The sequence below is a fragment of the Humulus lupulus genome, chromosome 2, assembly GCF_963169125.1.
Source record: "Humulus lupulus chromosome 2, drHumLupu1.1, whole genome shotgun sequence".
Classification (NCBI taxonomy): Eukaryota; Viridiplantae; Streptophyta; class Magnoliopsida; order Rosales; family Cannabaceae; genus Humulus; species Humulus lupulus.
The window spans coordinates 284907412-284932223 of NC_084794.1; the positions used below are offsets into that span (position 1 = coordinate 284907412).

Genomic DNA, 24812 nt, shown 5'->3' on the forward strand with positions numbered 1-24812 from the left:
ATTCTTCCAGATTGGTCAAATCACTTCCAAACCAGATAAATAATTTTCATGTCCAGTAATATCACAACTCCGAAGATTACTCTCAAACCTTTGCCCTCCTTGGTCAATACATTTATTGACTATTAATGTTGTCACTCACTACCGTGCACTGCCACTTGTCACTTTTAATGTCACGTCATCGTATTCAAATTTTCGGGATAATATTTTCCCCCCAAGTTTATTATATGATTTACTCACGTAATAAACTTTTTCTTAGCTGCTGAGGGCATAAAAAAAAACCGACTCTCCGCATTCTCCCACCTTTTCAAACAAACCATTACTGAACTCTCTAAACCACAATCATGGTAGTTACCTGTCCGCAATCGTGGGGGAGAGAATAGCAAGATAATTTTAAGAGTTTTAAGGGTAAGTAAAAATTTCCACTCTCTTCCCTTTAAATAGACCCATTGGTGCTCATAATTCATAAGCAAAAAGGCTCATAAACCACCCATTACTCTCCTCTTGGCTGAAACCTAAAAAGAACTCCAAAAGGGCTCCAATTTCTTCAAGCACATCTAAGGATCCTTCAAGAAATCGACACCTCTTCAAGATATTTGGGTAAGTTTTTCTTCCTCATCTTCATTTGTAAGTTTTTTAAGCTTCAAAAATTTACATAAAAGCTTGCTAGACTCTTATACGTGCCGAAACCCCCTTTTGGAATGCACTCTTAGATTTGTGTATGAATTTTTGATGAATGTGCAATTTGTGGCTGTTTTGATGCAGTTTAGGCTATGGGTAAATTAATTTGGTCTCCAATTTTATGAAAATTTGAAGAAAAAAATGATTTTCCATTCCACATTGCAAATTTAGGTTTATGGGTATTTGATGAGCATATGAAATCCCTAGAACCTCTTGAACTCTTCAAATTCCACTCTTTGATCTTGTTGTAGTGTCCCATGAGTAAGAAAAACATGTTTGTGTCTCATGCCCTTAAGATTTGTTGTCTCCTCGAAAATAATTTATTGGGAAAGCATGTATATGGCCGATCAATCACCTTCTTGTAACCATTCGGATACTCGGACATGCCCCCAAGCTGCTCGGACACGCCACCATCTGCTCGAATGCCAAGAAACAATCACTCAAACACCACGCATCCACTCGGACACCATGCCATCTGCTAGGACCAGAGCCCAGCTGATCGGATGCTCTTCCATCTGCTCGGACACCACAAGAACAGCTCGAACGCACGGCATCCGCTCGGACACCACGCAAAACTGCTCAGACGCACGCCATCTGCTCGGACACCATGCAAACCGCTCGGGCACCACGCCATCCACTCGGACCAGCACCCAGCCAATCAGCGCTCTTCCATCCGCTCGGCCCTGAATGCTCCCAAACCTTTAGACTTGTAAAAAAAAAATGGTTCATCCATTTTAGGCACCAAAAATTTCTGCTTATTATTGTTGCTCTCATACATGTTTATCTGGGGAGTAAAAAAATATTTTTACTGCTCAGATAAAATATTTTACTGGGTAGTAAATATTTTTTCTTTGCATTCATTGATTTATGTTTGTTTGGTTCACTCACCTCCCCATACTTTTTGTAGATGAATTGCTTCGACTACAGGAGAGGTGACAACCATACAAACTCTGATTCTTCAGTTCCCAAGTCAAGCGACACTCCTCAAAGCAGTGATTCTTCATCCAAATCTCCTAGCAGTCGTACTCCCAAGGATTGCCTTCGTCGCCTTAAGAAAATCCTTCCCCGGTCGTCTTTATACTTCCTTCACAAAGAACAGTTTCTTAATCAACAGCTTCAACATCTGCCAATGAGGGTAAAAAAATCTAATTGACTTCCTCAAGACCAAGATCCTCAAGTACCTCGAAGAGCGACACAAAAGGTAGTGGAACGTGGTGAAGCTCCAACTGCAGCATCTTCAAGGCCTCCTCGTCAGGTCCAAAAAGCTAGCAAGCCTCAGAAAAAGACTACCCATAACTTCACAACTGAGATTCAGCAATCAACTGCTCTAAAACCAAGAAAAGATGAAGATGGAATGCCTTCTTGGTTCATAGCCAAACCTTCTAAGCTCAACTCCAAAATGGTCGATAAACACATTCAGGCTTCGGGCCTTGAAGGAGTAAATGTGATATGCCCGCGACCTCACCAGAGAGCTAATAATCCTGGTGGACCCTACTGCGCCTGGTCCAGATACCACATTTTTGCAGGAGCTAATATCCCACTGCATCCTTTTTTTCGGTCAGTAGCAGATTACTTCAATGTCTCCCCCTTCCAGATAGCTCCCAATGGAATTCAAGCACTATCTGCTCTATATATCCTCCATTATTTACAGGACTGAAATCCACCTACTCCTCATGAAGTGCATTACCTTTTTGACTTTAGGACCAACCCAAGCCACAAGAATACAGGTTTTTTCCACCTCTTCCATAGGCAAAAAAGGATTAAGTATCTCCATGGTATCGCGCATAAATCGAATCCCGGAAATTAATACACGGAATATTTCCTCACTCCAGACATTAAGGCCAACAACTTGGCTTTCACGCATGCATGCCCTTTCCATCGACCTCTACCAACTAGGGAAATGCATTCCTGAGCAGAAGAACTTGCTAACATGTCCATTGAAGAGAAAAATGTAAAGGAGTTGGTCAACGTGGAAAATCTTCAACTGGTGGGGTCATTATCAAGCAATCAAAACATCATAGAAGGTAGTACCACTGAAGAAGCGAACACAACTGATCACTCAAATGTTGATACTAAAGTAGTGATGGATCATTTCTCTCCTGAAGCATCTCCCTACTCACGCCGACCAAGTGACCTTATTATTAGGGAACCTCCTCCAGAAGACCATCACAGACGTGCCATTCCTACCAGGCCTGGGAAAGGAAAAAACCTTGAGCTCCCTAGAGAAGTCAGCTCATCATCTAAAGAAGAAGACGACTTTCTCGATGAAATTCTAAACTCAGGTTATTCTGCTAACAGTAACCATAGTTTGGTGGTTTGTTATAAATAACTGTCTTTGAGAATGATTGTGTGAAATCTGTAAAGTTATGCGGTAATAGTAAACTTTCATTTACTTATATATTATCTCCCACTTTTACTAACAAGTCTTGTGCTTCACTCTTTTTTGCAGATCCAGATATGTTTAAACAATTCAACACTTCCTCTGCCTAAAAGAGGAAATCTGGGGAAGGTAGTAACTCAAACCCTCCGAGCAAAGTCGCAAAGAATGCACCGACCAGCCAGGGGAGATTATCTGACCAGCCCATCACTATTCTGCAATTGACTCCTTCATCAATTCCTCCTTCTGCTAGCTTAACAACTACCCGACCAACTAGCTTAAGTGAGCCCCTTCGCATTGCTGGTGATATTGGAAAGGAATTTCTAGACCACACTCTACACCATGCTACAACAACTCAAACCTTCGAGTCTTTACACCGACTTAGTGTTGAAGTTATCCTTCAAAGAGGTCTTGCTCAAATGATGAGTGTAAGTATCTTATCATCAAGACGTCACACTTTGTTATTAATTGTTTTTACTCTAAGTAACTTTATGTTATCCATTTCAGGCACTTATCACTATTAGTCATGCTCAACACTGAGCAGTAGACTATAAGGAATTGGTCAAAGTCTTGAATGATCAATTGGTGGAATCTCAAGCGAAGATAAAGCACCTGACCAAATCTGAGAAAGACCTTCAAGAAAAAACTGAGCAGGCAGAAAAACTAGTTGCTGACCGAGACAGAACATTGAAGGAGTTGACTGATGAGAACAACAAATTCATCCAAACCATCAAGAAATTAACCGATCAGCAGGAGAAAAATGTTCAAGAGATTAAGGAGATGAAGCAGGATAAGGAAGCTGATCTCGCTCACTACGAAGAAATCTGCTTCAACTGCTTCTACCAAATTTGGAAGCTAAAAAAACCTCTCAACCTTGACTTTCTATCTGAAGAAGCAAAAGTCGAGGAGCTTGCCAAATGCGAAGCCAAGGCTGCTGAGGAGGCAGCTCTTCCAGCTGGTACAGTGCCGGCCTCTCCTGCTCTATCTTTTCGACTTGAGGAAGCCCTTGATGACGACGGTGTTGACCAACCAGGAAACAATCTTCCTGACCAGTGAGCATCTTGGACCGACTAGAAAACATGTTTGGCTGATCAGAGGCCATGCTCAACTAGAACAGTGAAAACTTTGTTCCCAGCTAATAGTTTACTTCTTTTTCTCGCACTTTTTGTGAAGACAATTGCTGCTTAGCAGCCTTAATATTTTTCTCGTACGGCCGAGCTATTTGCATTTATACTTTACTTTTCTTTGCTAACTTGAAACATTCTAAGTCTATTTAGACTTAAAACATTATAAGTTTTTTGTGAATAGTAAAGTCACTCTGATGTATGCCTTATATTTTCGCATGAGCACTTAGTTTTCTAACTTAGAAATTCTATACATTTCATAAGTCCCTACTAAGTATGTTTTCTCACACTCTTATTGCTCTAACATTTAGTGAGCATAATGTTTATTGTCACACGAATATTTGCTTCTAACTTGAAATGGCATTTACTTAAGCTTTGTCAAACAAGTTAGCTTAATAGCCTTTTTTGACTTCGAAAATTTACAAGTCAGCCTAAAAACAAATATCTTAACTCGTGCTCTTATTGCCTCTGTTAAATTATATACTAGTATACCCCATGTGCCCCCCAAGTGATCGAGGGTTGAAAGATCCTTGGTCACTTGCTACTTGACCGAATCTGTTCGAGCAGTTAATTACTCGTGAAACACATAGAATATATGGAAAATATTTGAGCAGTTGAACACTTCTTGAATGTATCGACCAGTTGAACAATGTCCGAATAATTAACGCACATGCACATTTGTAGCAAGGATCGACCACGCTGCGTGTAGTCTCTTTTATTACTCGTAAATTAAAAAGGACAAAACGTGTCTAATAACGAGTCTTAAACAAAAAACATAAATAAATGACTGGTTAGCAAATAACCAGCTCATAAACCAAACTCAAATCATAAGTTAAACAACTTGAAATTAAGCTACCACTATGAAAGCGGTATTTTGGTGATAATATATCCTCAGATGCTCGCCATTCTAGTGGTTCTTGATCAGGCTCCGTCCACCAAATCTGATCCTAGCACTCCCGCTCACGCCAAAGTGTCTGGGCATACCTCCCCTTTGCTTTGTTACTACCCTCAACCAAGTGTGGACCTCCACATATAGTGTCTAAGGTAAAGTCCACAGGCCCGGGTTGCAAGGGTGGAGATCTATGTCGTTTGAACCCAGGATTGCTGCTGCCTCCTTCTCCTTGGGGTGTCTCTATTTGATACTTTTTCAACTTGCCCGACTAGAGAAGGAATTCTATCTCATATTTGAGGTGATTGCATTCATTTGTGTCATGGCCATAATCTCCATGGAACCGACAAAATTTGTTCATGTCCCTCTTAGATATCTTTTTCCTCATGGGTGGAGGTTTCTTGTAGGGAACTTCCTGATGACTGCGAGATAGATTTCTACCCGACTAGCTGAAAGAGTTGTATAGTTTGTGAATCGGGGCTCATACTTGGTCGGCTTATCGTTTGGACCCGACTTAGCCTTCTTTTCATCATGGCGGTCAGACCCGTTATTCTCACGTTTCTTTCCGCCATTTTGACCATTTCCTCCATTCTTAGGAGGATCAATTGATCTGCCCGAATTGTTTATACATTTCTCCTCTTTCTCAATCACATCATCCAATTTCATGTACTTGTTTGCTCTGTCAAGAAATTTTTGGAGTGTTGAAACTAGATTGCGATGTATACTATCCCACAAGGGGCTCCGATATGTTATCCCAGAAGATATTACAATCATCTTCCCCTCGTCTCCGACAGCAGTTGCTTGGTTGGCCTCTATCATGAATCTCTGTATATAATTCTTTAGAGATTCATCATTTCCTTGTTTGATGTCAGCCAAGTGGTTGGCATAAACCGGAGGGGTCCGAGCAGCACTGAATTGCCTACAAAATTCCTTCCTAAAAGATTCCCAAGAGGTAATGGAGTTTGGCTTGAATTTCCAATACCATTCTTGGGCAGTATCGGATAATGTAGTCGGAAAGACTCTACACCGGTAATCGTCACTTACACCGAGCAACTCCATTCGGTCCTTAAATTTCCCAACGTGCCTAATGGGATATGCCTTTTCTGTATATACTGGCAGAACTGGTGCTTTATACTTAGCTGGTGGTTGGGCTGCTCTGATCCTAGCACAAAAGGGACTACCACTTCTTTGGTCTATCACTTCCATTCCGGAGGGTCATTTTGACAAACCTTGCATTGCGGCTGTTAGCGCATCAAGCTGGGCTTGGATGGCTGGTGCAACTGATGGGGTTCCAAGGTCGTGACCGCTCGGTCGGGCATTTCCATCTGGTACACTATCGTCAAGTATTTCTACTTGGCTGGCAGGGTGGTTCATATTTTTCCCTTCGACCGGGACGGTCCTTCTCTTGTCTCTGACAATGTCCCTTAGATCTTTCTGGAAAGTGTGTCCTCTTAGGCGATCAAACATTGTGTTCCAAGTTTTTTCAGAAGGCTTACCGCACGGGACCTGCTCTCTCCCACTGCACTACTGGTCGGGATGTAGCGGTGGCCGTCCTGTATGTGACGGGCGGTCATTTCCTCCTTGTTGGTTGTGATCCTCTTTTTCCTTTGACAGGTCGGTGTGATGACTATCAGCCTCATCACGACCATGCCCATCTTTGAACTGTGAGGTTCCCTTATCTTGAGGAGTTCTTGTCTGATCCTGCCTGGGTGGAGTTTTCTTACTGCCCGACCGGTGACTTCCTGTAGAGTCCAAGAACTTTACTTAGCTAAGATAGATAATAGTATGATAGTATTTATAGCATTATCTTTGTTACTATGGATTTTTGGTTCAGACCGGGAATTATTTGGACACTCATAGTAGTACTTATAGATTTTCTAAGTTTAATCTATAGTTTAAGAATATTAAGTATAACCTAAGGTTTGATTAATGTGACTGATATTAAGGATTATATTTATTATATTATAAGGTTTAGACATCAACCAATAGGATTTTAAGCACATGTTATGAATGGTGATTAAGGATTAAGTATTTTTGAGGATTTAATTTAATAAGGAGTAAAGTTTGAATTCCCTAAGGTCAGTCAGCAGCTTTGAATACGTTGAGGGCTTAGTCAAGGTTGTTTACCCCATTCAAACTTAGCTAAAAGTGTGTAATTTCGTGTTTAATTATTCAGCGTATGCCGATATATCGCAGCTATAGGGGGCGATATATCGCAGCACGTAGATACGGAAAACACGAGACGATGCACGGTCGCCTCGGGCATACTGGCCCAGGCGATATATCGCCTACAGGGGGCGATATATCGCCTCCTTCAGCATATGTTTAATTGTTTTTGAATTCTTTTCCTTTCAGCCATTCAAACTCCTCCATAAGTCCAGCATCTTTTGAACGAGTCTTCAGCCTCTGCTGAACGATTATTCAAATGATTTTCACTTAAAAAGCTATTATTTTTATTCAAGTAAAATCAAGATACTTTCATTCCAAAACTCTATAAATAAGACCTAGTACCCAGCCATTATTCACCTTTTACTCTAAGATCAGAAGCTGCAAGTGTTAGGAGAGTGTGAGAGTTAAACACCTGGGTTTGGGAAATCATAAGCTTAAACATCATAAGCTTATCAAACACTTTGGGAAGTGAGGATCTATAGTATTTCGGTTGAGGTGTAGATTGGTCTTTCAAGTCTTTGAGGTAACCAAAACTCTAGTTCCTTTCTGTATTATGTTATTTTCTTCCTCATAGTCTTCTACTCAATCTCTAACCTTAATCTTTATTTTGGTTAGGGAATCCAAGTTCTTAAGCACATAAGTTGTGGTAAGCATATTTTCTCAATGGTTTAGTCTTCCTATTCATTTTCATTTCTTCTTCTTCATAAGACTCGCTCTTTCTCATTATGGTTTTAGGAGTGTTCCAAAAGTCCCAACTTAGTCCATTATATCCCGGTAACTTTGGTAAGGAAAATAGGCTAGAATCAATATGTTATGTGCTTATGTTATCTATATGTTTTATGTTATTAAATGTGTTATGATATGTATGTATGTTTGTAGGCTTGGGCATATGACCCATATGACTAACAAGACCCCAAATGGGTTATGGGCATATGACCTACTTAGCTAGTAGGACCCCACTAATCCCATGGGCATATGCTTGTTTAGTCTATGGGACCCCAAGTAATAATGGCCATTATAATAAGTGTATGTTATATGTATTATGTTAAGTCTTTATGTTTCTTATGAAATTATGTATATGATTAAGTGTTAGATTTTTCCTTGCTGGGCATTAGGCTCATTCCTTTCTGTTTATGTGCAGGAAATAAGCTTCAGAGGTGGAAAGATTCGTGACGCTTAGAGGATGTGTATCGATGGTGAATGGAGTCAAGGGGCCGAGCGTTATTCGATTCGAGGATGTAGTCTTGTTTATGTTTTTATGGTTTTAAATGTATTTTCCGCATTTTCTATGTAACTCTTTTTAGTTTTTAAGTTAGTTTTTGTTTTAAAGACAATGGGTACCCATATCCTACTTATTTTATGAAAGTAACCTTTGTTTCCACAAGTTTCAATAAAATTATGGTATTTCCGCAAAAATGTAAGTTTTATGTATAAATTCGTTAATGGTCCAAATAGTCTAGATTAGTGGGTCATTAATGAATAAGAGGTTCACAATCTAAAACCACGCTTCCAGGATTAATCCCGCACTCTCGGGAATCTCAATCTACCCAAACGGGTTAAAGGAACCCATCCCCGAGCCTTAAAAGTCATCCCGAGCCCTAAAATAGGCTTGCTGGAAAATGGACCAACACTGCAGCCCTATTAAATGGCGCTGAGGCGCTATTTCAAGTTAGAGAGGCCCAGCTCTCTGCCCTGCCTAGCGTTGCTGCGCCAATTATAGACCAAAATCTTTCTGGTTTTCCCTCCTTGCGATTTCCCTTGAAACCAACCCTCCAAACCAATCCCAAACATCCAATTCAGCCCCTAAACTTCATCTACATCACACCCCCATCAAAACCCAAGCAATCTTACTCAAAAACCTCCACTAATTCCCAACTATCCACATCAAAAACTATAAGTTGAAAACTATAAGAAAAATAGAGCAAAGCTTAAAGTTCATGGATGATTTCTGACCTCAAATGGGATTTGAGTCCTTTTCAATGGATGAACCAAGTTTCTAAGCTCCAACCTTTGGTTTCCTAGATTGTTTCTTCAAATTGGGGTTCAAAAATTGAATGGAAGAAGGAGAAGAAATGGTGTACGGGAGAGGGTTTGAACTTGCTCTGTTTTGGGTAACTTCTACAGCCTTCAATGGCTTATATCAATCATAGGGGTGAAAAGACTAAAATGCCCCTAGGCAAATAAAAGTTTCTAAAGACTCCCAAAGGTAAAACTGTCCTTTCCCACCTGTTTCGTTAATCATAACTAACACCCTCCAATTCACGCTATTCTCAATATTCTTAAATACCAAAAATTCATATCCCGTTACCCCTTTAATTCCCGGCAACGTTCTAATCATTAAAACACCTCGAGACTCACCCCGAGCCTCGAACTTAATCCCATTATGACTAAACCGCTAATTTATACTCAAAGATCGCCTCATGTCGAATAGCTCGAACAAATCCACATTATAATGTGGCCTCAACAATATATCACCGACATGCATACAAATATACAATTACGCCCTCAACGGGCCAAATTACCAAAATACCCCTATCATGTGATGTGGACCCACATGCATGCATTTAACATCATATTATAATATAATTCACATAAACATGCATATTATAGTTTAATGGCATAATAAAACAATTATGGCCCTCCCGGCCTACTAATCTGACCATTAAACCACATTAGGGATTTTGGGGCATTACAATTGTCGTAGACGACCTCACCGGGACGTGACTTCAACATGGAAAATACCACTAACTGCATGGTCGAATAACATATGACAGAAAAACTTTAATAAAATAAACCGTTAATTAATTAATTTGTGACATTTAACAAGATAAAGTGGAACTTACTCGACGCTTGGCGAACATAGGAACAAACTCAGCTGTCGAAAGAGTGATGTCATTCTTCATAGCCCAACTAAGCATCTTGGGAATCTGTTTCCCACTATTCTCACCGAACTTACTCCCAATAGCTGGCATGACCTCAAAAACCCAATACAGAAGTGCGGGGGCATAGCCATAGAAACTGTTCTTCGACTCCTTCTGTTTTTTGCTTGAACTCTCTTTCTTCTTCTCCTCATAATGCTTCAATTGCTTCTGCATGTCCTTCTGAACTCCTCTAATAACCTTCTTGAATGAAAAATTCCCCCACGAATACTTGAAAAAGTAGTCAACATCCTCAACCATCTTCAGGGAATCACCCCAAATATGTGTTGTCTTCTCTGGGGCATTTAGTACCCCCTCTTTCAAATAGCACAAACTCAGCTTAAATGCATCTTCTAGGTTTGTCAATGCCTTCAAAGCATCTTCCAAATGGTCGAAACTAACCTTCGAATCACCATTAAAGTATTCTTGGATGATCCGATCACTTGAAAGATGCTCTCTCAACTCATTTGGGGACGGTGTGTTCCCAAAATTCAGCACGGAGACTAGGCAAGCTCTACAATCTCAAATTTGCAAAGAGTGTTGCCCAAGTAGAATTGGCCCTCTTCAGGCTTCTTGCTTTCCACCTTCTGCAACATAAGTTGATGCAGTAGAACCCCATAAAAACTAATGGGCTTAGCCTTGAAGAACTGTCCCAACAGGCATGCCTCTGCCCGTTCAATTAGCCTATGCCTCCTAAACTGCTCTATAAGAGTATCCAAGTAAGCATTACCCTTATAGGTGACATGACCAGGAAAGTGCTTTTCCAATGATACAATAAGGTTAGGCATCTGGAAAAAAAATGTTAGGAATATATTTTAAACAATCTGGTAAACATTGAGGACCATCGAGGCATGTTGAGGCCCATTGTGGTTTTAAAAAATCAAACGACAGATAAAATATTGAGGTCTGTCGAGGCCTATCGAGGCTTTTCAAGGTACCACACAATAGTGATGCTGACCATTACTATCGAGGTCTATCGAGGCACAAGAAAAATCATAACATACCTAATTCTATCGAGACCTATCGATTCCTATCGAGGCCCATGCTAAATCATAAAAAATACCTAATTCTATCGAGGTCTATCGAGACAATGCAAAATCAGAATATATCTAACTCTATCGAGGCTTATCGAGGCCCATCGAGACCTATCGAGGCAGATGCAAAAATTAGTTTATGCCTAATTCTATCGAGACCTATCGAGGCAGATGCAAAAATCAGTTTATGCCTAATTCTATCGAGACATGTCGAGGTCTATCGAGGCATGTTGAGGTCTCGATACTATCGAGGTCTATCGATTTCTATCGAGGTGACCAAAAATCTAGAAAAAAAAACCTAGATTTCATTATTCCCTAGCCCCGATCTATCCTATGAACAAAAAATTAACTAATAAACCAGACCCAGACAATTTATTGCAGAATAAACAAATAAATCCCTCACATTTTTCTATTTCGGGGTTGTTTCTGTCGATCGCTTGGGTTTTCTCGCCTACCCGCCTACTCTGGTCGATATTTCTTGCCACTGATGTGCAGTCGTGGTCATGGAAGACAATGCCCACATATTCGACAGTAAATGCGAAAGGAGAGTGAGAGATTTTTGTGATTTTGGTTTTGGGCCAAGAGGGTGAGGGAGAGAACAGAGAGAGTCCGAGAAAGTAGAGAAACAAATGACAAGAATATTTTTTGAATTAAGAAAAATACTAGGATTAAATGGATATGTATATAAAGGGTAGTGTATTTTTGTTATGGTATCCTATTTAATCTATAGTCAAATTCTTTATATATAAAATATTCAATTTATTAAAAATTAATTTATATAATTTTATAATAATATTAAAGTAATTAAATTTTGCCTCGAATGCTTTATGTCAGCATTTAATAGTGAGTTAACATTAAAAAAAAAGTAGGATCACACCAGAACATAAAAACCGATCGAAGTACCTTTAATTTTTAACTCATAAGAATTTAAGTGCAACGAATATATCTAGTGTTTGGGACAAAACCTTATATACCAAATATATACATAATTTTGGACATATATAGGATCTGTATTTATTTTTTATTACTTTGGTACATATATTTATATCTATAGGGTCCTGATTCAATGTATCACAGGAGACACAAAACAAATAATAAATAGCTCGATGTCGATCACCATATTCAACTGACAACAAATTAAAAAGGAAAAGGGTAGTCTCTGTGGACTTCCAAATATTAGCTAGTGTCAGCTTTAGAACATAAAAACAATAATGATTGCAAGCTATATATATATATTATAGAGCAATATAATGTATAATAATTATAAAATTATATAATTAAGTGAAGAGTAGTGCCACCTGTCATCAACTTAATTAGGTTCATATTTTTATTAGTTTGTATTATATATAATCATATTAAAGTCTTAAAGACAAACCCAATTTAATTACTTTTGTCTATATCATATATATTTATAGTTTGACCAAGAACAGACATGAATGAATTAATTAGTATATATATATATAGATATACCATATCATAGCATGACATGAAAATGAATGAATTAATTATGTATATATATATATGCTTTTCTTGTGCACCCGTGACACACAGAGACTATAACCCGTGAATCATTTTATATGCCACGTGCCACTCTCTCCATCCACGTATCCCCATGTATGTCTTTCTTTTTTAAGACTTATTAAATTTAACGAGAGAGAGAGAGAGAGAGAGAGAGAGTCAGACTGATGATCAGCAGAATCAAACTTTACTGCTGCATGTGAAGTGTGAACTGCTATTTTTCTGTTTTGGAACTGTAATTTGAGGAAGACACTTACAAATAATATGACATTTTAAATTGTACATATACGTGAGAGACTATGTAATTAATTAGAGAAACCATAATACTTATAAAATTTAAATAAATAAAATTTTATATTAAATTTTACTAATAGTAATATGTCATTGACATCAGTAATAATGCTTAACAATTCTTTGCAAATAATCACTAATCCATCTTCACACCTACTACCACACACAATGAATAAAGTAAACTAGCTAAAATTTTAAAATATAAAGAAAAATAAGCTTCCAATAGATGAGTTAAATTTGAGCTATTTTACACATTTCTTTTATGTTAATGAACAGTATTACTCTACATGTAAATCGAGTTAAAATTATTTTATTATTTTTTCTTTTTTTCTCTTTCTATATTATTTATATATATTTTTTTCTATTTCTTTTTTAGTATTTTAATGAATAAAATAATAATATTTAAATGATATGGTGAAAATATAGAGAATAAATAGAGAAGTTTGTGTGGTGTAATGTAATTGTTTAATGTAAAATAAAAAATGTAAGATTTTGGTGATGTATTTGAAAAAATAGAGTAGAGCATCGATTGAAAGTACACTTATTCCTTACTTATAGAAATATATGACAAATTGTTTTTTTTTCTTAATCACGTTTCCTTTTAAATTATTATTTTTACTTGGCAAAAAATACTTTGAAATATACAAATTAGGAGTGCACACGAGTCAGATTTTCGAGTTTTGGGTGCATCAGGTTTGAGTTTTGCGGGTTTCAGGTGGAGAAAAGTGGTACTGAATTCGGTCAGAATTTTTTCGTGTTTTGGTTCAAATTCGGGTTTCGTGTTTCGGGTTGGGCTGGGCTAATTGGGCTTTGGGTCGAAAATGGGCCTTAGTACAAATTTTTCAAAAATACCATTTTTACACTTTTTTAATTTTTAAAGTTTGCTGTTAATTTGGTTCAATTGATTTTTTTTTTTTACAAATTGGGCCTTGGTAAAATTTTTGAAAAAAATATAATCATGAAACATAAGTTTATAGAAAATTAGAAATTAGAAAAGAAATGTGATTTTAATGCATTTCAAGAAACAAACTACAAAAGTAATATACTAAAACATTTAAACATAAAGTCAAAAGTTCAATCCCTTACCTATTAAATATTTCACAACTTTGTTTGGTAAAATGAAATATTTAATCACATAGTTTGTGTAACGCCCTAAACTACAGGGACTATTACGGTGTGCCATTTAAACAGTGCTAAACTCGATAATCGAGTCATTTGACCATAATCGTGTAACTAAGTATGATTAGCGATTTAGGATTAAAAGTTTTGGTTAAGAAAATAACGTTCCACTAAAATGTTTACTGTATACATTAGGATCCTCAAATATAATTTAAAGGTCTATAACAAGAAAACATTTACAACCAGCCGATCTAAGCGGCAAAACAGGGTTTAACCCTAGTTCATTTTTCAACCCTTGGCCATGCCGGTCAAGCAGCCGCATATGTACACATCGTCACCTAAGCTCTCCAACTCAAGGATGGTCCAACTTTCTTTTTCCTTTACCTGCACCACATAGCACCCGTGAGCCGAAGCCCAGCAAAAAAACTCAATATGCTCATGATCAATAATATCATGTCATCAAATCAAATCTGGCATGCCTAGCAAATATAGCTCTATTCAAGCATGCAAATAAATTTAGATAATGCTGGGGAATCTAGGATAAGAAATCCTGCCCTCCTGATTGGATGACTATCAAGTCAATCCTAATCAGATGAGTGATTTAACACTAGTGGTTCCATTAACCATAATGAGTGACTGACAAGCAAGTCACCACGGGGCTCAGCACCCACAACCATGCAAATGATGATCATTATGATCATACAGAGCTTATAGCCCTGAACAGATGAGTGAATATCACTTTGAGGTTCTGTTAAACCATAATGAGTGACTGACAAGCAAGTCACTACGGGGCTCGGCACCCATAGCCATGTGACAAAGCAGTCACCTGGGCTTTCTGGCAATGGCTCTAATCAGATGAGTGACTGACGAACAAGTCACTACGGGGCTCGGCACCCACAGTTGTGTGACGAAATAGTTACCTGGGCTCAGTACCCATAGCCATGTGACTAAACAATCACTGGGGCTCTCTGGCCTTGGCTCCAATCAAATGAGTGACTGCTGGGTAAGTCACTCGGGCTCAACACCCATAGCCATGCGACTAAACAGTCACTGGGGCTCTCTGGCCCTGGCTCTAAGTAACTAGACTTTGGCTAGACAAGTTCTTTTAGTTTTTCATCGAACTTGAGGTCGGTCCAGCATTAATGCTCATTTGAGTTATTCAATGCAGATGTCAATTAGATCTAATCTTTTATCGACTCTGCGTTCATAACGCTTATGTCGTTCTTGACTTCTTAGTCAATACCAAGTGATGAGTGCTCAATACTACTGCCGAACTTGACAAGTAGGTCATAGCTTCACAGCTAATACTGGCACCATTGCCAATTAGTCAGTGCCACACACAAGTAAGCAATACTACCAGACATATATCATATGTCAAATATCCAGATGTAGGACATTCAACATGCTTACTTAACAGTTGCTGGCATAATTATGATCATGCACAAACACAGAGACTCACGCTCTGATCAATCTCATATTCAACATTCATGGCATGCCCTAATCACATGTTTCTCGTGCATCACATGCATCACATTTAAACACTCGACGTGCCTCAATAATAACCATGCATGTCATATACAGGGTGCAGTTTTCTTACCTCTGGTCCAAGCACACGTTACCAATAAACAAGCCACAAGCACAATCCTGATTCCAAGCCCTTAGTGACAACCTAGTCACAACCATAATATAAAACTTCATCAAAATAAGTAAATAAATACTTCCAAACCCAACCCAAGCCTCCGAGACGTCAAATCTCACTCAACTAGGTAGTAGGATCGATCCCAGGCCCTTAGAGTTAAGTTCCCATGACAAAAAGACAATTATGGGCAACTTTTCCCTTAAGTGCCGCGGCCCTCCATACACCATGTCGCGGCCCGCCCCCCTGACAGAGCCTCCTCCTCTTCAGCAAGCTTGGGCCGCGACCCAACCACGAACCAACCATTTTTCCTCGTTTTCTCCTTTTTAAAACCTTCGAAAAACCTATCCAAACATCTCAAAACTCAAAAATCAAAGTTCCCAAACATCCACATGATCCAAAACCAACAAAACCCGAGTATCAAATCAATAAAAAACTCATCAAAACACAAAGTCCAATTCAAGCTTAAAAAATTTAAAAACTTAGAACTTAAAACTTGAATTACCTCCGATTGAGTTGTTTCCCAACTAAATCCCCCAGCTAATAAGCTTCTAATCTTTCCTAGAATCGCTATGTCTCGATCCTCGCTTGAATCCGAGTCCTAGAACTCAAGTTCTCTTCGAAAATGCGATCGGGAGACAAAAATAGAACTTTGAAGGAGAGAGAACGTTCTGAACATTCTTTTTATTTCTTAACAGGTTACTTCAAGCTTAAGTAGTCTCAAACAAATCCTAATGCTCGGGGTCCCGAAAACGTCCCGTGGGTAAAATAGTCAAAACCTCCAGAATTTCTTCCTGATCTTACTAACTCTCAATTTATCATCAAATATTGATTCTCATTACCCAATAACCCGGTATTGCTCTAAATACCCCTTAACTCACTCCGATTGAAAAATAAATCCCGTTGTGACTTTCCCACTATAGCTTACCTCCTAGGATCGTATCGTGCTGAGTAACCCTAGTATAACCAAATAATAATAAAGCACCACACACATATATCACATATATGCCAAATATGCCCGAAATGACCAAAATATGAAAATCACTCAATTAATCAAAAATGAGTTCACATGCATATTTAATACACCTAAACATGCATATAATAATTTAATAACACAATAAATCAATTATGGCCCTCCCGCCCTCCTAATCAAGGTCCTAAACCTTATTAGGAAATTTGAGGCATTACAGTTTGAGATTAAAATATGTAATCACATAGTCATAGATACACAAAACAGTGAACATATACACATATACACATTATATATTTCATAGATTAGATATTAAAAGTGAGCCTATAGATACTAGATATAGTTATCAATATATAATATATGGAGACAAAATGAGAGAATAAAAATCAAAATAAAGAGAAAGAAGATGTGCTCGCTGTGAGGGGGTTGGCTGGCTGGCTTATGTCGGGTTCGGATCGAATAATTAGGCCAAAAATAAATAGGTTTTCTGAAGAAAAAAAAAAGGTTTTTGGGGTTCTGGTTGAGCAGATTTTCAAGTTTTGCGGGTCATATATTCACTATTAATGCAAACCCTTTGAAAACGTACTCTTTTGTTTAAAAGGAATGTTAATGTAGCTGTTAAACAAATATTTATAATAATTGAAAAATATTTTTTTATCAAACGAATAAATTAATAATTTATTTTTAAATTATAAAAAAAAAATTTACCATTACGTTAACATTTTGAACTGAAAATTATGATTTCAACCTACTATTTCATTATATATATATAAATCCTAGCTAATTCATTATTATTATTATGATTATAATAATAATAACAATAATAATAATAATAATAATAATGATAAAAAGACAGGTGTCATAGGTGAGAGCCACGAAATTGAAATGATCCTCACCCACCAAATAAAAATAAAAGTTCATGTAGTCGTCAATCAATCACAACCTTTTGTTTTGATCATGGAGATAGAGAGAGAGACAGAGTAAGTATGATTCTGAGTCCCACGTGACAGATTAAGACAAAACCATGCACGTAACAGACTTTGGTCTTAATTCATTCCATCTTCCCCATGACAATATTATCTTATTTTTAACATCTATAAAACCCCACTTCCTCAACCCCCTGCCATCTCACAAACCAATAACTCACACACACACACACACACACACACATACATATACACATATATATACACGCACACTCTCTCTAGCTATATATATCTATACTATATCAGTATTCACAGTAAGGCAATATCACAAATTATTATAGCTCCGATCGATCCAGCCTTAATCGGCATGCAAAATTTGCACCATTCAAGCTGCTCTGCCCTATCGATCTCTGCAAGTTAATCAGGTGAATTTTGCTCATACAGTAAATTATATATCTATATATATATATATGCGTGTGTGTATATATATATTTATATTAATATAATGCTTGTAAATATCACGTGAGATACAAACTAATAAAGTGGGCTGGCTTGTAGTTAGGTTTTGTGGGCGGTACTTACTTTTTTTTTTGTTGTTAAATTGACTAATAATAATTAATTTTTTATAGCAGTTTCTTTTATTAGTCTTGGGTTGGCATGGCATTTATAAGTGGGGGAAATTGTTTGGTTGAGAGTAACAAGTTATGGACCATAGAAATTGGATTATTATTTTGGATATAATGAACCCGTGAATGGATTAATTCTATTGTCCAAGCAGTGAGAGATAGAGAAAAAGAGTAGTTGTAGTAGTACTATATACCTTATATCATATATCATATATATATATAATTTGTATATATTATTATTATTTGATCTATATATATGTGTGCCTTCCTGCTTCCGTGGCCACATATAGCTAGCAAACAATGAAGAGTCACGAGAATTTTTGCTTTTACATCATCAAAACCCACACATTCACCCAACTAATAATGGTTTCTCTTCTCTTCTCTTCTCTTCTCCATATCATATCATATCATATATTATTTTCAATTATTCTCTCTCTCTTCCTATACATATGTTCCAAAAAGTTTATAATGTATATACGTATACGCTACACTATCTCTTGCTCTCTTGCATATATATATATATATACATATATATGTAGTACGTACACAACACACATCTTTCATGTCCTAAATACAAGTGGTGGGACAACTCGATTGTATAGTTGGACTTATAAGTTTATAATAATAAATGCAGCCAATACAAAAGCAAAGAATATTAGTCTTTTTATATATATAGCTATAGGGACGTATATATAATATTAAGGGATGTCGGTAGTTTAATTAATTTACATTACAAGTAGTTATATATGTACGTACAGAGATTTGTTTAATAGTTTTGGTTCTCTTTTCAAGTTCACGTAAGTATAGCTAGATTTTTTTTGAGGTGTACAATATCATTATGGAGGACATATATTTATCTTTGTTCATGAGTACAAAAAAATTCAAAAACAAATTAAACCGGTATAAATGTACACAATTAATAAGTTCCCACTTTATACATGTGTTTGAGAGTTTAGCTTAATAGGCACATTGCTAAGGGTATTATTGATGACTAACACCACAAGAATAAGAATATGACATGGTACAATAATCTAATATCGGATCTCACTAGCTTATTTGAATTTATGGTTAACCAAAAGATACTATATAACTTAGGATGCCATATAGCAACGCCAAAAGTGTTATTAGTGAGTTTAAACTTGTAAAGCAACGGAGAAGGACACGTGGCATTGACACTAAGTTCTAGAGAATACTGACCTCAAACTAGATCACAAGCTTAAAACAGTATTGCCCTAGCTTATAGCTGCACATCCCCTATATATATTATAATAAATATATTTATAAACTAGAGATCAGTAGAAAGCAGAAAGTACATGCAGGCACATATGTCAAATATTATGTGTATCAAAACAGTTTTAAGTTGGACAGAGTGAAAAAAAAAATTGAGGTAGATTTTTGGACCACATAACATGGTGTCATATATGGTCTAATAAATTAAAAAATAAATAAAACATTATAGACAAAAGAAAGTGAGAGATAACTAAGAAAGAAGAAACTACCAGATTGCCACACACAATACAAAGAGAAAAAGAGAAGACCACTTCACAAAGAAAAACCCTCCAAAACCCTTTTTCTTCTTCATATGCTAACCAACAGAAACAGAACACGTGTCAACTTCTCACATCATAGTGAACATTTTTTCAAAAAAAACATTTTCAGTATAAAACTAAGACTCCTCTGCTCCAATTAGTTCGTACTATAGGCCACTTTTAAGGCTCTCTCTTTCTCCCCCTCGCTCTGTTATTGCTCTCTTCATATTCATACTTCATTCTCTTATCACTATCTTAACAAATCAAGTCTTTGTAATTTTTCAGAGAAAGATAAGATCAATGGAGATGGTTCGTGGGTTTTTATTCATCTTTTGGATTACAGTGAGTCTTGTTATTATACAAAATTCAAGTAATAATAATAATGTAGAAGGAAGGTTTCATTATCACAAGAAGCAAAAGTATAAAGAAGTCCCTGCACCACCACCACAATCATCATCATCATCACCATCACCATCACAATCACAATCACCAGTGAGTAATGATGATCCGACTGTGCCTTCGGACCCTTCTCCTCCAACTCCAGGCACTTCCATCACTCCCGTACCATCAGACCCTTATCCAAACGACCCGGCGCCAGAACCAGCACCAGCACCAGCACCAGCCGATGGGGATGATACGACCAGCACCGGCTGCACATTCGACGTCATGTCGTATGGTGCGGTGGGAGATGGCGAAGCAGACGACACTGCAGCCTTCAGAGAGGCATGGAAAGCTGCCTGCGCTGTGGAATCAGGTGTCGTTTTGGCCCCTGCTAACTACTGTTTCAAAATCACTTCCACCATATTTTCAGGACCCTGCAGCCCCGGATTAGTTTTCCAAGTAAGTACATATTAATTATTAATTAATTGTTTCATTTTTTTATATTATTAAAAAAAAGAAGAAGAAGAATAGAAATTGATTGTGTTTGGTGTTGGTTAAAACAGGTAGATGGGGTATTAATGACACCAGATGGACCAGAGGAATGGCCCCAAGCAGATAGCCGTAGACAATGGCTTGTGTTTTACAGACTGGACAATATGAGTTTCACAGGAACTGGTACTATTGAAGGCAATGGTGAGAAGTGGTGGGATCTCCCTTGCAAGCCTCACAGGGTATTATTTGTTCTCATCTTTTTCTTTTTCTTTAAATGAAAAAAAAAAAAAAAAGAAGCTGCTAATTCATAATAATCTGAATTGAAATTCAGGGTCCCAATGGATCAACAAAATCAGGACCATGTGATAGCCCAGCTGTGAGTACTACTACTTAGAATGAAGTTATTAATTATTAGCTATATTAAAGGAAATACATAGTTCAATTTCAAATTGTTTTTAGTGGGATTATTAATGTGAATATATATATATTTAAATGACAGTTAATACGGTTCTTCATGAGCTCCAACTTGGCAGTAAAAGGACTAAGTATAAAAAACAGTCCAATGTTTCACATGAAATTCGACGGTTGTGAAGGTGTGCTGATTGATGGGATATCCATTTCATCACCAAAGCTTAGCCCCAACACTGATGGGATCCACATAGAGAATACTAAATCAGTGGGGATATACAACTCAATGATAGCCAATGGTATACCTATATATATACATATATATACACTACCCAACTAGTACTCTTGTCCTTTTCAATTAATTAATTTCATATTATTAATTTTTATTAATTATACATACATATATATTTATTTATGTAGGAGATGACTGCATTTCAATTGGTCCTGGATGTTCTGACGTGGACATAGAAGGTGTGACGTGTGGGCCAAGTCACGGGATTAGGTATCCATATTATTTAAAGGCATTTCCATTTTTTTGATGTATAAAAAAATATCTTTTCTACGATATTTTAATTTGTTCGTATATAAAAATAGTTTTCTAGAAAATAAAATTAAGTTTATATAAAAATAAAATATCTTTTCAACTATATTTAAATTTATACGTATATAAAAATGGTTTTTCTATAAAATAAAATTAAGTTTAGAATTTGCATATAATTTCATAAATCAAAACACTTTAAATGGGTTAAAATATTTTTGCTGTTTTTAAAATGTACAAATTATTCAAAATATAATACTTTTATTTTTTATATGACAAAAGTACTAAAGTATAACATTTATACGGCAAGTACTAATTTGGGTACTTTTACTTCAAAAAAAAAATTAAATTTAGATACTTAAGTGCTAATTCAGATAATTTAAGTACTTTCTGCAAAAATATATTTTTTTTCATTACTTTTATTATAACTTATAAATTCATAATCTCAATTAGAATAAGGAACCATTTAAATAAAATAAAAAAATTGAAAAAAATATTTTATTATTTTATCTATTTTATTGAATTGAAATTAACAAACAATGAACCCATAAAATTAGTTGTTTTTTTTTACTTACTTAAAGAAAACATATATTTTTTTTTTCTTTTGGTTGATAGCATTGGGAGCCTAGGAGTGCATAACTCACAAGCATGTGTATCGAACATAGCGGTTCGAAACGTCGTGATCAGAGAATCAGACAACGGGCTGAGAATAAAGACATGGCAAGGTGGTACGGGCTCCGTAACTGGGATAGTGTTCGAGAATATTGAAATGGAGAATGTGAGGAACTGCATCAACGTGGACCAGTACTACTGTCTCTCCAAGGAATGTCTCAATCAGACCTCGGCTGTCTACGTAAACGACATCCAATACCGCACCATAAAAGGCACATACGACGTACGGACCACCCCAATCCACTTCGCCTGCAGCGACGCCGTCGCCTGCACCAACATCACCATGTCCGATGTCGAGCTCTTCCCGCACGAGGGAGAGTTGCTCGAAGACCCCTTTTGCTGGAACGCTTATGGGACTCAGCAGACTCTCACCATTCCTCCCATTAGTTGCTTGCAAGAAGGGGAAGCTCAGACTCTGGCCGAGCCCCACAAATATATTTGCTCATAGTTTCTTTTATACATATATATATATATGTTGGGTTTTTTGGTCCATATATACTTACTTGTATTTGTATAGAGAGCCGAAGAGCACCATTGTTGTTTGTGGGTTGATTAGGGGGCTCTTCTCCAATTGGTATCATCACTTACTAGGCGCTCCGTCCCTATTTGGGTCTTATATACCCCTTATTGTGTGATGAGGAGGATGATATATGTGAATTTTAAAGTGGGTCTATTATTACTATTATTATTTATTCATGTGACCCTACATTGTAATTTTTATTTTAGTAATATGAGAAATTTTAATTTATTTCGGTTTATTTTATTATTATTTGCTCAAATAGATATAGATACAAGGTATTTGCATATTTTAAAAAAGTTATCGAGCGAGTAATTAATAAAACCCTTTTTAAACGAGCAAAACCAATGTTTTGAGGCAATAAACTATCTTCCTTTTATGCTTTGTTTGGAGAGCTAAAATCTAATGTTTGACAAAATGGATTTATAAAAATAGATATAAATAAGTAAATAAATAAAAAAAGACAAAGACTGACTCAATTCTTAAAATTCATTTAAGTGATGCTTGAAAAATATATATTTTCAACGACATATATTTTTTTAAATAGGAACATGTGATTTTTAAAGAGTTGCTTTGCATAATTTATGTGTAAGATACATATAACTACAAATTATTATTCTAAATTATGTATGTAATTTAAAATTAGTTCCATATATTATCATTATTTATTTATTCATGGGACCTAGTTAAGAGCAACTCAAACATTGCTAGTCGTGTTAAGGAATTAGCTATTTTAGCTAATAATAAGACATTTTTTTTATTTTTTTACAATTCCAACCATAACTTTTTTCGCTAGTTATAATAACAATTTACTTTTTTATTAGCCAAATGTAACTACTAAGAAATAATTAGTCTAATTGATGTCATATTATTTTAATAATAAAAAAAAAAGTAACGATGGTAATCTAAATTTATAAAAAATATTAATTTAATCAACTTTAGCTAAAAATAATAAAAATTTAACTATTAATTGACCGTTGGAGATGCTGTAAATAGTTATACTCTCACATGTTCTTCCTACTAAACATGTTGTCACCATGACGATTAACAAAGTCAAAGCACACCTTTCCTATGTTTTCTTCTTTTGTTTGAACTTGGACTCAGTGATCGTCCAACGGGTCTTTTTCATAATTACCCATTTTTAGGCATACTTAACTAAATATATCCAGCATTAATATCTTAACTAAATATACCCACCTTTAAAGGTCTGATTCCTATATTACCCTTACTCATACCCATACCGATTTTATAGTTATAACTTCCTCTTCTATCGAACAATTTCTCCACCACCAGCGATTTCCTCTTCACTGCACTGTTGTTCATCAAATTTCTTCTTCTGTTCCTCTGCACAGCGATTTCCAATCTGCTTGGTGAGTTCTTCCTCCTTGCTTGAGACTAATTTTCTCTCTTCCTCCTTTCACAATTTTTATTTCTTTTAAAATTTTTTGAACTGTACAATCATACATATAAATTAACATTCATGTGTGTATAAGAATTTAGTGAAGTTAAATGAAATTGAATATTCCATATTATACATAAGTTAAAATGCCTTCTAAGTGTTTGTTAAAATTACTCAATAAAATCGTGACTATGATATTGCAAAAAATCTGCCATTGAGATCATTATTATTATCATGGAGAGTTTTTCTTCATTTTCACAAATTTATAGTGCTAGGAGTTTGTTGATAAAATGCCTCTATGTAAACTATAAATTTCTGGTATAAAAAAGAGTTTGTTGATCTTTGTTTATATGATTTTCGGATTTATATGTTTTTATTTTAATGCTACATTTGGCTCTTTGATTTGGAATTAAATATACTGGAATAAATTCTTAAACTTGTCTGATGTTTGACATGTGTGCTGGCCATTTCTGGGATCATTATTCTTGTACCTATTTGTCCAAAATTGTTGGTTTAATTGATTTTATATTTTCTGTAGGTTTGTACTTGATAGAGCAAGCCTTGATCTAAGAAAACAAACAACTGCTGCCAACTTGAACAA

The 24812-nt window shown here is 36.3% G+C and overlaps 1 protein-coding gene across 1 annotated transcript; it reads left to right on the forward strand.

Annotated features, from left to right (window-relative positions):
- Positions 1–19944: 19944 nt before the first annotated feature.
- LOC133819602 (polygalacturonase At1g48100) lies at positions 19945–23053 on the forward strand. The gene is made up of 6 exons (XM_062252887.1): positions 19945–20644; positions 20749–20916; positions 21009–21053; positions 21177–21384; positions 21506–21587; positions 22239–23053. The coding sequence occupies exons 1-6, from the start codon at positions 20105–20107 to the stop codon at positions 22741–22743; spliced, it is 1548 nt and encodes a 515-aa protein (XP_062108871.1). The 5' UTR covers positions 19945–20104; the 3' UTR covers positions 22744–23053.
- Positions 23054–24812: the final 1759 nt, after the last annotated feature.

Bases quoted from the DNA above. Each gene is read 5' to 3' on its own strand.
- LOC133819602 (XM_062252887.1), top strand. From the start codon at position 20,105: ATGGAGATGGTTCGTGGGTTTTTATTCATCTTTTGGATTACAGTGAGT. The intron at 20,645-20,748 runs GTAAGTACATAT...TGGTTAAAACAG, and splicing joins GCCCCGGATTAGTTTTCCAA to GTAGATGGGGTATTAATGAC. The intron at 21,054-21,176 runs GTGAGTACTACT...TTTAAATGACAG, and splicing joins GACCATGTGATAGCCCAGCT to TTAATACGGTTCTTCATGAG.